Raw genomic sequence first — 12,963 nt, forward strand, 5'->3', positions numbered from 1 at the left:
TCGGCAGAGATGGTGGCGCGCAACGACGAGCACGATGAGCGCGTCCAGGGACCACCGGGCCGCGTACCGCTGCCGGTGCCAGCCTGCCCTAAACATTCTCACGGTCGTCCTTTATAAACGGCCGCTGCGGCGTTGCGTTTTTCTTCGTGCGGCTAACCGGCCATACTTTTCCCCATGTTGCTCATGACTGCAATGCTACCTTCGGGTGCATTTTGCGCGGTTGTTCGAGTGTCAGGCCGGTTCAAGACGAACTCGGACGTCTCAGTGCCCTATTCTTCTCTACTCGATCTTTTCGTAGAGAGGATGGGCCGGTGGTTCTGTACATTCTTCTCCTATTATATCTCCTTTTGTATGGGTCCTTGTTTATGATCAATCGATGTGTATCTCGCGCTTTATCTCAAATGTGGATCCGGGAGTGTACGCGAAAACGAGTGGATAGACGCGTAATTTTCGCGTCAAGATAGGTCGGGTCCGATACTATTGGGCGCGAGGCGCGGGGCGCGTGGTTGTTTGGTTTGTCGTGTGTGCACAAGGTACATGCCGCGGAGTAGCCGTATAAAGTAACTACGTTGGAGTCAGGAACCTGTAGGTGCGCAACTTGAGCGTACGTCTGCACAAACTTGTAGAACTGTCGAATTCCGACGACTCGCAAAGACTTGAGCGAGTGCATGCTCAGCTGGGATATTCACTTGCTCGGTGCTAGAAATTACCCGTTTCGTCTGCGGCGACGAACGTAAACCTTGTCTATCGCTTACGGGGCAGCAGCCTCGAGTTATCGGATCTGCTCCCACCACCACCACCACCACCACCACCACCACCACCACGACTCGTTGAACCCAGGCGTCCCCTCCAGGTCGAAATACAGGTATGTCTGCAACCACCCGTCTGCATGCGTGGTGCGCTCTTGGTTCTAGCCTACATGACACCCATAAGACGTAACGCCGCGCCGTTATCAAATCGCACCGGATCCTGCGAACCTCAACCCTGAAGGCGAGGCAGATGCAGCCAGTCGCAGATCCGGTTAGATTACGAGGCCCGTCGTCGGCCAGATCGCAGTCTGGGACGAGATCAGAGCCCCCCAAACCACGTACGACCGTCCCCGCATGGCACCGCGTTATCCGGTCATATGTCCGTTGTACCCGGGGTGGCGAGGAATACGGACCGATGAATTAAAAGCGCCTACACGCGGCTTAGCATGCAAGGTAGGTTTCATAACCGTGCTGTTGCGTGCAACCGTAAATTTCTCTTTGAATGGGGGGCGGTGCAGCACGCAACGGACGCGAGGGGGTCGCCGCCGGGTAGCTGCTTCTGCAACCGCACCAAGTCCCTCAGCCACCGCTAGCCGTTCACTCCGACTGCAGCCTGGCTCCAGGTACCAGGGGGCCATTTTTCATCGTGAGTTGCGCCTCGACGCTGTGCAGCCGCGCGGAGATAACTCACACCTAGACTCCGCAGAGCACCTTGACCTCATGACACCAATGCGTCACCTCAGCCCCCTCGCGCTGGACCCATGATGCCACGACTCCGACGGGTCATCGGGTGGTTCTCTAATGAAGTCCTCAAGGGCTCAGCCTTCACGTTCCGGTGAGCGCACGTCAAGTCACCTGCGATACGCACCGAATACCGACTGCCTACACCGTAATCTGTCTACAGCCCTGATTCACGCTGTCGTCCTCGCCATCATCACGGTGACATAGGCCCCGGTTTTGTTGCCCACATCTCTCACATTGCATCCGTCCGATGGAGCCTTCTCCCGCCGGCGGTCGCTGCGGCGACCACGACCACTCTCGCGTCACTGGGGTTTCGGAGCAGAGCTCGGGATCGGACCCCGCGCACTGTTACTCTGAATTTGAACGCCACGTATGTAGATCCTTTCCCAGGTTTGGACGCTTACGGCTTAGGCGAGTGCTCATTGGCAGCTCTACGTTCACAGGATGCTGACCCTGAACAGACTTCGTCTTCTAGAATAGTAGCAATGCGCGGCCACACACGGGGGTCCGGATTTGGCCATGCATCTTTGGAAGGCACGTAGGGTTCTCCTCATTTTTTCACGGCACGAGTTGATCTCGGCGAGGATGCCTCAATCCGGAATCACATGAAGGCAGAGCGCTGAGAAGCGGAGCGGAGCCTCCGCGGCACGAACACCGAGCCTCCGTGTGTCCTGCCGCCTCAGATGGTACGCGAGAATTGGAGAAAGGCAATACTGGTGTGATGCCGTAACACTGCTGTCGCTCGAGAAATGACGATGCGCCCTCGCGCAGCCCTTTAGTAGACATTTAACCGCTCTCCTTGATGTTCATGTCTGCGGAAGGGCTTCGCTGAAGATGCCGTACGCTAATCAATTCTGCTACTTCTGCTGGGGTGCGTGAGTTGATCGCTCGCGCATAGCCGAAAAATTCTACTACGGCGTCGCTTGCGATGGGGTTCTCGCAGGACAGGTCGGCTCGAACCAACTAGCCTAAAATGCACCTTTGGAATACTGGGACGTATCTGCCATACCTGGGACAACGTTTCGCATTCCCACCCACTAAGCCTCGTGCCACGCGAGGTGTACTCGGGAATGTCACAGCCATACCATCAAGGCTGTGGGTGCGGCCCCTCCTGTATATAAGCTCACATTCTGTAGGCCTTGCCGCAAGAAACCTCCCCAGCCCTCCCCGCGGGGCAAAATGACGACCCCCACTTCCGGCTGTCATTCCGGAACCACCGTGTCCTTCTGCCCTAGCCCGGAGAGCAGTACGCCGTCCCTCACTGGCAGTATCATCTCTGGGTCCCTCATCTTCGGACGTGAGTCCTTTCCTGATCGCGATGATGAGGTCCTGATCACAACTGACCGCAACTTACAGTTGCCTTCTTCATATCCATCGGCGCCCTCTTCTGGTACCGTTACCGCCACCCTGATCGCTTGCCTCTCCGATTCTTCGATCCGGAGGCCGCTCGCTGGGTGATCCACTCCCGATCCCGAGCCGGGAGTCACTCCTGGAGAAAACGTATTCGCGACTCGTTCCTCTGGTCCCAGCTGTTCGGGAGCTGGCATCCCCCTTCCCACACTGGGGGCCCCCGCCAGACCGCCCGCCGCGCGCACAACGGCGCGGACGCCCCAGCCATCGGCGTACGTCGCCCCCCGCGCGCGCTCACCCCCGCGCCGCCCCCGCCCTACGATCCGTACCATTTTGATCCCGTCCACAACGTCTTCATCCTGCACGAGTTCTCTCTTGCAGAGCTGACGCCCGCACGCTCGCCCGAGGCCGGGCCCTTCGTAGTCTGAGCTTAGCAGCGCGCCGTCCTCACCCCTTCCGAGTCTCTGGGTGATGACGGGCAACGCGGCTGGCTCAGACCACCCGAGGATACCCAAAGGTGCGATCCTTTTTTTCGCTTCACCGCCAGCTGTGCTGACGCCGCAGTCCGCAGATACCCCCCACCTCACGAATTGCAATCGATACGAACCAGAAGTCTGATACGCCAGTGTAGAAGTCCACCCTCTGTATTCTTATCATGTGCCCAGACCGCTGTATCATACTTACTAGGACACAAAACGAGGGACTGTACACCGCACCTGTAGCAGAGCCGTAGGCAGTACAGAGACAGCTGCTTTCCGATAGAACCAGCTTATTTTCTGGGCGCACCGCTATCTGCCATATGCAGCGGTTGAGGAACAGGAATCCTCAAACCCGCGGGAGGATGACGCATGTTAGGCCCGTCTGGCCTCTTTCATGGCAAGCCCCGAGGTCTGCAGACCATGGGCGCTGCCCTGATGCCCCACGCTCGGCGGCTCAGGGTCAATGAATATGACCATGTTCTGTAAATGCGATACGCAGCCGCGCATAGGATAGGGCCGTCGACGCCCACTCAGCCCGACGGCCTGGGCTCCCCAATTGAATTGTGAACTTCGCACTGCGCGTTTAAATCAGCGTCTCCGGGCTGAACATTGAACAGCAGGTACACACAGGATTCACACACAGGCGCAGCTGAACGTCATTTGCTCTAGAATTCCGCCGTCACACAACCGCGGGTAACATACACTCGGGCGAAGTCCGCTGAGTTCCCCCGTCGACAGCTGCATCCTCTCAAGCATTGAGCGGGCTCGAAAAGGACATAGCTCGGTCGCGTCATGCTACTAGAAGCAGTCACCTCGGACGGTGAGATGCCAAGCCCAATAACTTGAATGCGGTGTCCTATGCTAAAAGGTGGAGCAACATATATTAGGTTTGACCAACGCACATATGTATACACGCACCGTGCCGCGACTGACCATCCCCGCGCATGTATACATATACGCTGCAGATACCGCGGAGCCCCGCGTCCTCGCGAACCGTGATAGCAATAAGCGCGTAAACGTGCTACGAACCGCCAAGCCGCGCGATGACCCATCACCTACACAGCGAAGCTTCCCAGGCATCGGCGGCATCTCAGCAGCAGCTTCCATCCGCCGCTTAACAGACTCGCGAGCACGACTGAATGCCACGAACTCTCGCAGCGCCATCCGCATTAAACCCGCACGCGGACGCGGTTAAATAGCAGCGCGCCCCCGAGCCAGGCAGTTCCCGCCCTGGATGTAACGTCCGCCGCCGCGCGCGAGGCTGATCAACTCCCCCATCGATGGCTGTTCTTCCTCGTTCGAGCGGCGCCCCCGGGACCGACGGCCAGATCAGCAGTCCTCGGGTCGCTACGCGCACCGTAGTCGGCATGGTACTCGGGATCTGTGAGTGTCAGGGTTTTGCGCGCGCGCGCAACAGTACTGACATTCATTCGCGCCGTAGTGTGCTTGTTCACTATGGTCCTTAGCTACCAACTTATGTCCTGCCCTTGCAGGAGAAGGAAGGCTAAGGCTGCGAAACACCGCACCCCCCGCACATCCCCATCCACCCACACTCCTTCGAAGAAACCCACACGCTCCTTTATCGACTTGAAGCGCCTCTATCAGAACGCCCGAGAGCGCTTCCACCGCACACACGCCCCGGCGCTCGGAGAGAAGCAGTCTCTCGGCACTAGCTCGCCGCGCGGCGTGACTTTGCGGTCGCTCTTCCTCGCGGCTACCAAACCTCTCAGAGCTGCGCTGCATCGTACCAAGGAGGAGCAATCCTCTCCCTCCGACGACACCGCCCGACCACCTAACCTCCGCGAGCGGCGGGCTCTTCGCTCGCTCTACCTCAACACCCGCACACCCACTACTCCAACCACCAAGCGCTATCCTTGCAACCCGCCAACCACTCCGACCACCCCCACAAGGAAGAGGATGGCGGGGCTGCTTCATCTGAGTATCGGCGGGTCGCCAGACTCCCCCGACACACTCTCACCATTCACCCCGCGGAATACGCAGTCCCGCCGGCTCTACCAGAAGCTCAACGACACCGCGTACTCGGACTGGTCGAACGAAGAGTCCTACCGCACCGAGCGCCCCATCTCTGCGCTTATCTCCCCGTGGTTCCCGAGCGAGTATGAGTTCCCGTACCCATCACTCCACTCACCAGGTTTGACACCTGCGACTCCGCCACCGCTGTATCCCCCGCCGCCCGCGTACATCCCCGAGGTTCCCCTGCGGTCTCCCGGAGGTGTGGCGGATTCTCCCGGACGTCGCGCGGAGATGACGGAGATGAAGCGCGAATCTCCTCCGTTGGTGATGCCCATGTCGCCGATCGTGTCAACGCTCACAGAAGAAATTGCGAGCGACATCGTCGCGTGGACTGCGCTGCACGAGAGCCCGTCTGGGGTCGGAGCGCTGCCAGAGCATCGAGTCGACGGCGTCTTCGTCATTGCGAACGAGGACTCCGAGGACGAGGCATCAAACAGGGACAGCATGTCGACAGTCTACACCCAGGAATCGGGGACGTGGGAGGCGTTTGAAGAATAACGTCGGCTGACATAGACCTATGCGGCTTGTATGTGCTGCTATGATACCGCTGTCGTAGTCCCTATCAGTGTACTTGTACTATCACGCATCTTTTCCAACACTGTACTCTTACCGTTTCCAATAGAACATCAACATATGTTTTCGCACACTGGCAGTGACTTCAAATTGAAGAGCGACTCAGCGGGATCGAAGGGTATGTGACGCAGTGAAGCTCAAGCCGCAGAGATGAACCGGAGTACCACAGTAGTAGTCGCTCAAGTAGCCCAAGTTGTGGCCCCGGTCGAACAGTGGTGTGTACGATGGTGGGGGAATGAAACAACAGATCTGACCCACGAGATCCGCACTAACTGCGTCGGGCGCTGTCGGGCGTCGCGCGCGCCCTTCCCGATTCGGCTACATTTCCGAGAAAGGAAGGCGGCGGCTTTAGATCCTAACAAACGCAAACACATCACTTTCCTGCTCCTCCTCCGAGAACCTTTGCCACGTACCTCTAGCTGTGACTGCTCTGGACTGTGGGGCATCGTTCGCCACTAGCGCAGCCCATCTACTCGTGTACTGTCAGCATGTGCCGCATGACTCAGCGGCCCGCATTCGACATCTCGGCCGCATCGAAGCCACTCCGATTCTCCGCATGTTTGCAGTTTCAAAGAACTACGAATAACGTCTCATATGCTGATTTCAGCTGATTGTCCAGTCGCATCTAAACCTTAGGCTAAGTGCTGGGGATAGGTGTGGAGCTATACAATGCCGACGCTGCTCTTCGAAAACCTTGTACACGGGCGCGACTCTGCCCCAACGGTTCTTCAACACAGCCTTCGCCTACGCGGGTCTCGGTGCCTACCAGCGCCCACATCCTCGGGAATCGCTCTATATCAGTCTACATCGTCTTATCTTATCGACTCGGGAGGGTCACCGTCGTTTGCACTGGGGCGTTGGGGTATTGGAGACATGGGGAGGGACTCCGAGGCACTCCGGCACGCTACGGCAGCGGCACGGCCTCCTTATCGATTCCATGTCGTCCTCAGAATCCGATTCTCGTTCCTGCGCTTCAGACATAGGGGCTTTCTGACGGAGATTTCTGACCGGCGTGGACCGTGACGGCGGCGGTCTGCGACGGACGCCCCGAGAAGACGTCTGCTACTCATCACGCCTAATACCCTCTTTCGGCTCTCGCCATCCATTGAATGTGCATCGCCTCCGGCGCATTTTCAGGACCCCGGGCTGTCGTCTCTCGAGTCAGCTCGACGGGCGCGGAAAGAGTGGAACAGCTCCCGCAGGGGCATCAAGCTCAAGGAAGTCTGCGGGTCGCTTCACTCGGGGCGGTACGCGAAGCTCATTGCCCCGCTGTCACGGCGGCAGGCAGCTCTGCTGATCCAGCTCCGGACGGGAAACGCACCATTGGCGGCCCACCTCCACCGGGTCAACCGCGCCGACCACCCCACCTGCCCAGCATGCAACGACGCGCCCGAGACGGTGTTCCATTTCCTCGTACAGTGCCCTCGCTACGCTGCGGCACGGAACCGTCACCTGGCCCGTCTCGGACGAAATGGTTGCAAGCTTAGCTATCTGTTGAACACGAAGGCAGCGCTCGAGCCGCTCTTCAAGTTCTTGACGGCGACTAGGCGGTTCCACTCGACGTTTGGGGCTCTGTACACGGACAAGGACGCCGCCAGACAGAAGGAGCAAGCACAGCGGAAGCAGACCGCCGGTCGCCAGAGAGGCCGACGGAATGGCTGAGTTTCTCACTACCCCCCTCCTACGCTCTGAACTTCGGTTTCACTTCGCTCACTGTTCGCACACAGACCCGACCGCGCCCCGTGACTCCGCCATTGAGCTGCTCAGCTTCCATGTCGCTCCATAGATCTTCGGCTCTTTCTTGCACGTTCCCCTTTTGGCTCCCCGGCCCTTCTTTTACGTCTATATCCCTCTTTAACTCTCGTCTCTCGTGCGCTCCGGCGCCATGCATTGCGGGCGTCCATCCCGCTCCAGGAGCGGGGGAGTTCTGACGACCGGTGGGGGACCGCCGACCGTACCCCTGACTGTGGCAAGAGGCACAGGACCCGGGAGCTGCGGCTACCCAAATGCACAGCAGGTTTATAACCCGACTGCCTTACCTTTGATGGTCGGGAGGCCAGGAATGGCCGCCTGCAATGCATGCCCCCTATGATAGCACCCCCTCCACACCCCCCATCCTCTGCCTCTGCTCTAGGTGGTGCCATCCGGTACACTTAGGTCCTTGGTCGTCTTTCACTCTCCTAGACATTCTCCTGATCGCTGGGGTTCTCGGACCCCATTTGTTTCCATTACGAGTACCTACGCAGGCCGATTACATACGACAGTTACGCTAGTTTAGTGCCTAACATAGGGCTAGGCCCTGACGGGCAATAAACGGGAGTTAAAGAAAAAAGAAAGAAAGAGTCAGCTCGAATACCATCGTAAGTGGTTCTAGATCGCTAGCTATAGAAGCTTGATGTGCGTGGCTATAGTTGTGCTTACTACAGCCTACTTCGCAGGTGACGTGACGATGTATTTGGATCGGCACAGCGGCATACGCAGTATACAGCAGGTGCCCTTCAGTCGGACGTGACCCTTGTCAAATACCAGGACCACAACGCATCACCACCCACCCGTCTTCTCACTCATAGTATCAATGAGAAGCATGATACCGGATCCGCATGGAGAGGTATGCGTTCCTGTTGCAGACCTATAAGAGTGTATACGGGCTTTACGTTGGATTCACAATCGATCAGGATTGCGATTACAGAGGATACACGCAGAAGAGAAGACTCAAGAGAGACCTTTGTCGGCCCTGGTGCCTGCCGCAGCAGTCGAAGAATGGTACCACCGCTAGATGCACGCACGAACGGCGCGTTCCCCGGGGTCCTCAGGCTCTTGGCCCAGGCTGGTTCTCGATCCGCAGTGCTGGGACGGGGGCGGCAGCCCGTCGTTGTAACGCAGACGCGCGACACCGAATGCAAGCCCGGGGGTGAACGAGAGTATAGATAGAATCCGGGAATTGAAGTTCTATCAACGACTCACTGAAACGACGGGTCCATAGCTACTCGAGCGCACGTACCGTGTAAGGAGGAGGCGACTTCACCACTCAATGTCCATATATTGACATAGACCACAACTCATAGTCACATAATGGAATGGTCGAAAACTAGCCAGCGTGCATTTGAATGGTGAGAAGTGAAAGTGAGAGAGGAGAAGGTATCTTGGAGGCAGCATCACAAGGCCGGGTATGGCGGACTAAACGGAAGGCCTTCACGGTACTGTCCGACCTGGTAGAAAGAACCTGTGCATGAGTGCCCACGTCTCGAATTCAAGGTATGCAAGTGTTGGAGCATGAGAACGCCAGGGGCTGCAACTGAAGGTCACTCACTATACAAGCGTTAATGAAGCATTTCAGACGTTCTCCTCCCCATTCCAGCTCCGTGTCGGCAGGAGGGGCACGAAGGTCCCGCCAATCGAGGCCGCGAGAGTGCCGGTCACAACTTGGAATGCCCACGCAGTCCACGAAGTATCCGGTTCCGCGTATGGCTCGTGTTCCGCGCGCGGTAACGGCATCGACCTCCAAGTCGTGAGATGCAGGGGCGGCGAAGACACAGTGTTTCCCTCCAAATTGAAGTCGTCATCCGGGTTCCCAGCGCAATCACATCTCGGTGAGCCGACGGGAGGAGGTGTAGGTGAATGTGTTGGGGTGCGATTGGAGGGTGAGCGCGAGGGGCGGTTGGAAAGACAACGGCTCATCGAGCAGACCACACAAGTCATGCTGAGGACTGGGTGGGACAGTTACATTGCGTCAGAATGATGGTCACATCTGGTATACGAGTACTCACCGCCATAAGCGACGCACCCTGCGAAGAGCGGCCAGGGTATTGAAACTTCGCAGTTGACTTCTGACGGGTCTGAACCGAGTGAAGTGCTATTGGAAGCTAATGCTATTCGCAGAAACATCTGGAGTGAAGTCTTTGGCAAGCGTTTGTCTTGGCAACGCTGCGAGTATGCGTGAGGATGGGAGGGGGCTCGTAGGAGTCCATGACATATCCTCAAAGAGTCTTTATAGCCAGAAAGGAGTCCGAAGCAGAACGATAGATTCTTCGTCGTCGCCTGGTCGTTCAGTGTCGTATGCGCAGGCGAATTCGAACAAAGCTAAAGGCTGGGAGGCATAGGAAACGCGGATATCCGTGCTCACTGGCAGATCGAGGCAGGATCTCTATTGGTAAAAGTGGCTTCGTCTTACATCAGATATCCAACTTCGGGCGACGGTAAGTGAAGAAGCATGAGGCAAGATATCCGGATAATGGTAAGGTATGGTTCGAAATAGACGCCCATAGCCCACGTGTACGTACAGCCGGACTGCATCCGTGCCTGAGTCTCACGGATTCGATGTCTGTCACTGACCAGCGCTCGGATCTGCACCAGTCTCCAGAGTCTAGCTGCTTGCATTGTTTCTTTACTGAGGTCCTCCCACATCTTTGCGTAACATAACAGCACGGGCGACTGGCTATGGCGGTCTCGGCCTCCACGAAAAGGGCGATTGTGGACGGTGAGTGCACCTGATTGCTGCGCGCAGGGAAGTACTCACCACGACCCCATAGTTGCTATCTTTGTGGCCTCCCAAGTATGTACCTCATCAAGCATTCCATGATATCCAAGACTGACTTCTTCGACAGGCCGCCTTGTATTACACACTAAGAGTACGTCTGCTCGTCACCGCCTACTAGGCATGACGTATTGTGCTAACTTTCACAAGTGGGTCATGGACACCATGTCACCCGTCGAACGGAAGGAGGTGAAGCAGAAGAGCCTGAAAGCCCTGGAGAGCTTAGGACACAAGGACCTCAAACTGGATGAATATGAAAGTGCGTTCACGCTTCCTGGTTCACTTGCACCTTTCCATAACGCCGTCGTTCCAGGCCAAATTGCTTCCGAGGTCATACACCCAGATGACATCGACGTTCGATTCACCGGTGAGTGTATTCGATGTTATCCAACCTGACGCGTGCTCAGCAGTTGTGCGAAGACATTGGTGGCCTGGACCCCATCATTTCCTCCCTGCGCGAGTCTGTCATCTTCCCGCTCCGCTTCCCGCACCTCTTCGCCTCCTCATCCCTCCTCGGCGCTCCCAAGGGCGTGTTGCTCTTCGGTCCGCCAGGTTGTGGCAAGACGATGCTTGCAAAGGCGCTCGCAAAGGAGTCCGGCGCAACGTTCATCAACATCGCCGCGTCCGTACTCACGAACAAGTGGTACGGCGAGTCGAACAAGCTCGTCGCGGGTCTCTTCTCGCTCGCGCGCAAGACGCAGCCGAGTATTGTGTTCATCGACGAGATCGACTCCTTCCTGCGCGAGCGCACGAAGGGCGACCACGAAGTCACGGGCATGATGAAGGCTGAGTTCATGACGTGAGTACCTTCTCGATTTGAGTTGCGACCGGGGCGCTCAGGGTAGGCATAGACTCTGGGACGGCCTCACCTCGAGCACCGACCGGATACTAGTCCTCGGCGCAACGAACAGGCCGAATGACATTGACTCTGCCATCCTCCGCCGCATGCCCAAACGTTTTTCGATAGGCCTGCCAGATGTGGATCAGCGCGAGAAAATCCTCAGCCTCGTAAGCTCTCGGCCAGCCTCCACAATTCCCGCCCGTGCTTACCCATAGTATGCAGATGCTTACAGATACCCCCCTCGCGCCTGAATTTTCAATCCGGTTACTCGCGGAGCAAGCAGACGGCCTGTCAGGTTCTGACTTGAAAGAGCTGTGTCGAAACGCGGCGATGCGCCCCATGCGCGAGTTTATGCGACAGGCCGACGGCGACCACGAGAAGCTTGCCCAAAGCCAGAACGACGTTGGTTTTTTTTTCTGCATCGCCTCCCCAATCTTCTAACGTGGTTGCTTTTTACGTAGGGATTCAAGCTGCGACCACTAACGATGGACGACTTCTTCCAGCTCGACGGCGCGAGCGTGCTCCCTGTCGACTAGCTACGTTTATAACGCGGGTTATGAAGGACATGATACCTTGTACGTATATGCTAGTGTATGGGCGTTTAATGCGATTAGATTTAGATGTTCTCTCGTACCTTCTGGACAAACCGAGTGTGTTCTGGTAAGCATCCCGTCCTCTATGGCCTGTGGGTGCCTGTGGTGGCTAGTGGTCTATTGCTTTCAGGATATCGCGATTTTAAGCTCCTGGAGACTTCAAACTTGAAGTTCAGAGCTTATCGGATGACCACTGGCATGGGTCAAGTACTAATACTCGTTGACGTACGTAATACCTGCGGTCCGTGGTTCTATCCACTCCAAAGAATTCACCCACCGTTCAAAACACAGCATCACACTGGCAGCAGACAGCTGAGCGTTACCACCTCTTGCAAAGGGCACGACGGTGACTGCTCCGAACGTGTCACCTGCGGTGGCTCCCTATCCATGTGGGTCATCAGCTGCAGCAAGAGTCTGGTGTGTACTGCGGTCATTCCGGCACTATCGAGTCGGCGGACTTCCTGTTGGAGTCCAGGTGGTGCATGTAGGTGATGCATGTAGGAGTCAGTGATATCGCTCGGGGAAAAAAATGTTCCCCGCCAGCCACGTCGCTGCCAGTGTGCGCCTGTCTAAAAATTGTAAGTCGACGTGCTATTCGGAGAGCTCGGGCATGGCACTCCGGCCATGATAGAGAACTGACACTTGTGTATCTGATAATAGGCATTGCTTTTCGCGGCTGCTGACTGCGAACGCGTTTCCAGGGGCCCGCGTTCCACGCTCATTTCCGGATATAACGTGTCGTTGTGTCGAAAGCGGAACACCTGTCTTTTACGGAAGGACCACGCACGATGCATCTGCGGCCTGTCGCAGGAAGAACCTTTGTAGGGCAAACGTAGGCCCTGATGAACAATATCTGTGTAGAGCGCTGCCACTCATACATCTATAGTACTCCCGGCCGCCCGACTGCATAGGCGGATCCGATGTCAAAAGGCACGCCGGCAGCGACGTTGACCGGATACAATGCCAGGAACTGTTCGGTGGAGAAGATGTTCAAGTTCGGGAGAAAACTCAGCCTGTCGGGATAGGGTATGTATGCATGGAGCTCTTCGCCGGTCCTAGAGCGTCTTGC

General features: G+C 56.9%; 3 protein-coding genes across 3 annotated transcripts; all 3 read left to right on the forward strand.

Annotated features, from left to right (window-relative positions):
- Positions 1 to 2,669: 2,669 nt before the first annotated feature.
- Positions 2,670 to 3,268, forward strand: TRAVEDRAFT_24625 (uncharacterized protein; the record flags this gene model as incomplete). Its single annotated transcript, XM_008046465.1, has 2 exons — positions 2,670 to 2,787; positions 2,847 to 3,268. 2 exons carry the CDS (start codon positions 2,670 to 2,672, stop codon positions 3,266 to 3,268), a joined length of 540 nt encoding a protein of 179 aa, XP_008044656.1.
- A 1,331-nt stretch (positions 3,269 to 4,599) lies between these two features.
- TRAVEDRAFT_24626 (uncharacterized protein) lies at positions 4,600 to 5,851 on the forward strand (the record flags this gene model as incomplete). Its single annotated transcript, XM_008046466.1, has 2 exons — positions 4,600 to 4,702; positions 4,761 to 5,851. The coding sequence occupies 2 exons, from the start codon at positions 4,600 to 4,602 to the stop codon at positions 5,849 to 5,851; spliced, it is 1,194 nt and encodes a 397-aa protein (XP_008044657.1).
- Positions 5,852 to 10,321: 4,470 nt separating this feature from the next.
- TRAVEDRAFT_156194 (ATPase) lies at positions 10,322 to 11,876 on the forward strand. Its single transcript, XM_008046749.1, has 9 exons — positions 10,322 to 10,403; positions 10,456 to 10,478; positions 10,531 to 10,554; positions 10,611 to 10,719; positions 10,774 to 10,827; positions 10,881 to 11,259; positions 11,312 to 11,468; positions 11,524 to 11,703; positions 11,763 to 11,876. The coding sequence occupies exons 1-9, from the start codon at positions 10,364 to 10,366 to the stop codon at positions 11,835 to 11,837; spliced, it is 1,041 nt and encodes a 346-aa protein (XP_008044940.1). The 5' UTR covers positions 10,322 to 10,363; the 3' UTR covers positions 11,838 to 11,876.
- Positions 11,877 to 12,963: the final 1,087 nt, after the last annotated feature.

The sequence above is a fragment of the Trametes versicolor genome (assembly GCF_000271585.1).
Source record: "Trametes versicolor FP-101664 SS1 unplaced genomic scaffold TRAVEscaffold_14, whole genome shotgun sequence".
NCBI classification, from domain to species: domain Eukaryota; kingdom Fungi; phylum Basidiomycota; class Agaricomycetes; order Polyporales; family Polyporaceae; genus Trametes; species Trametes versicolor.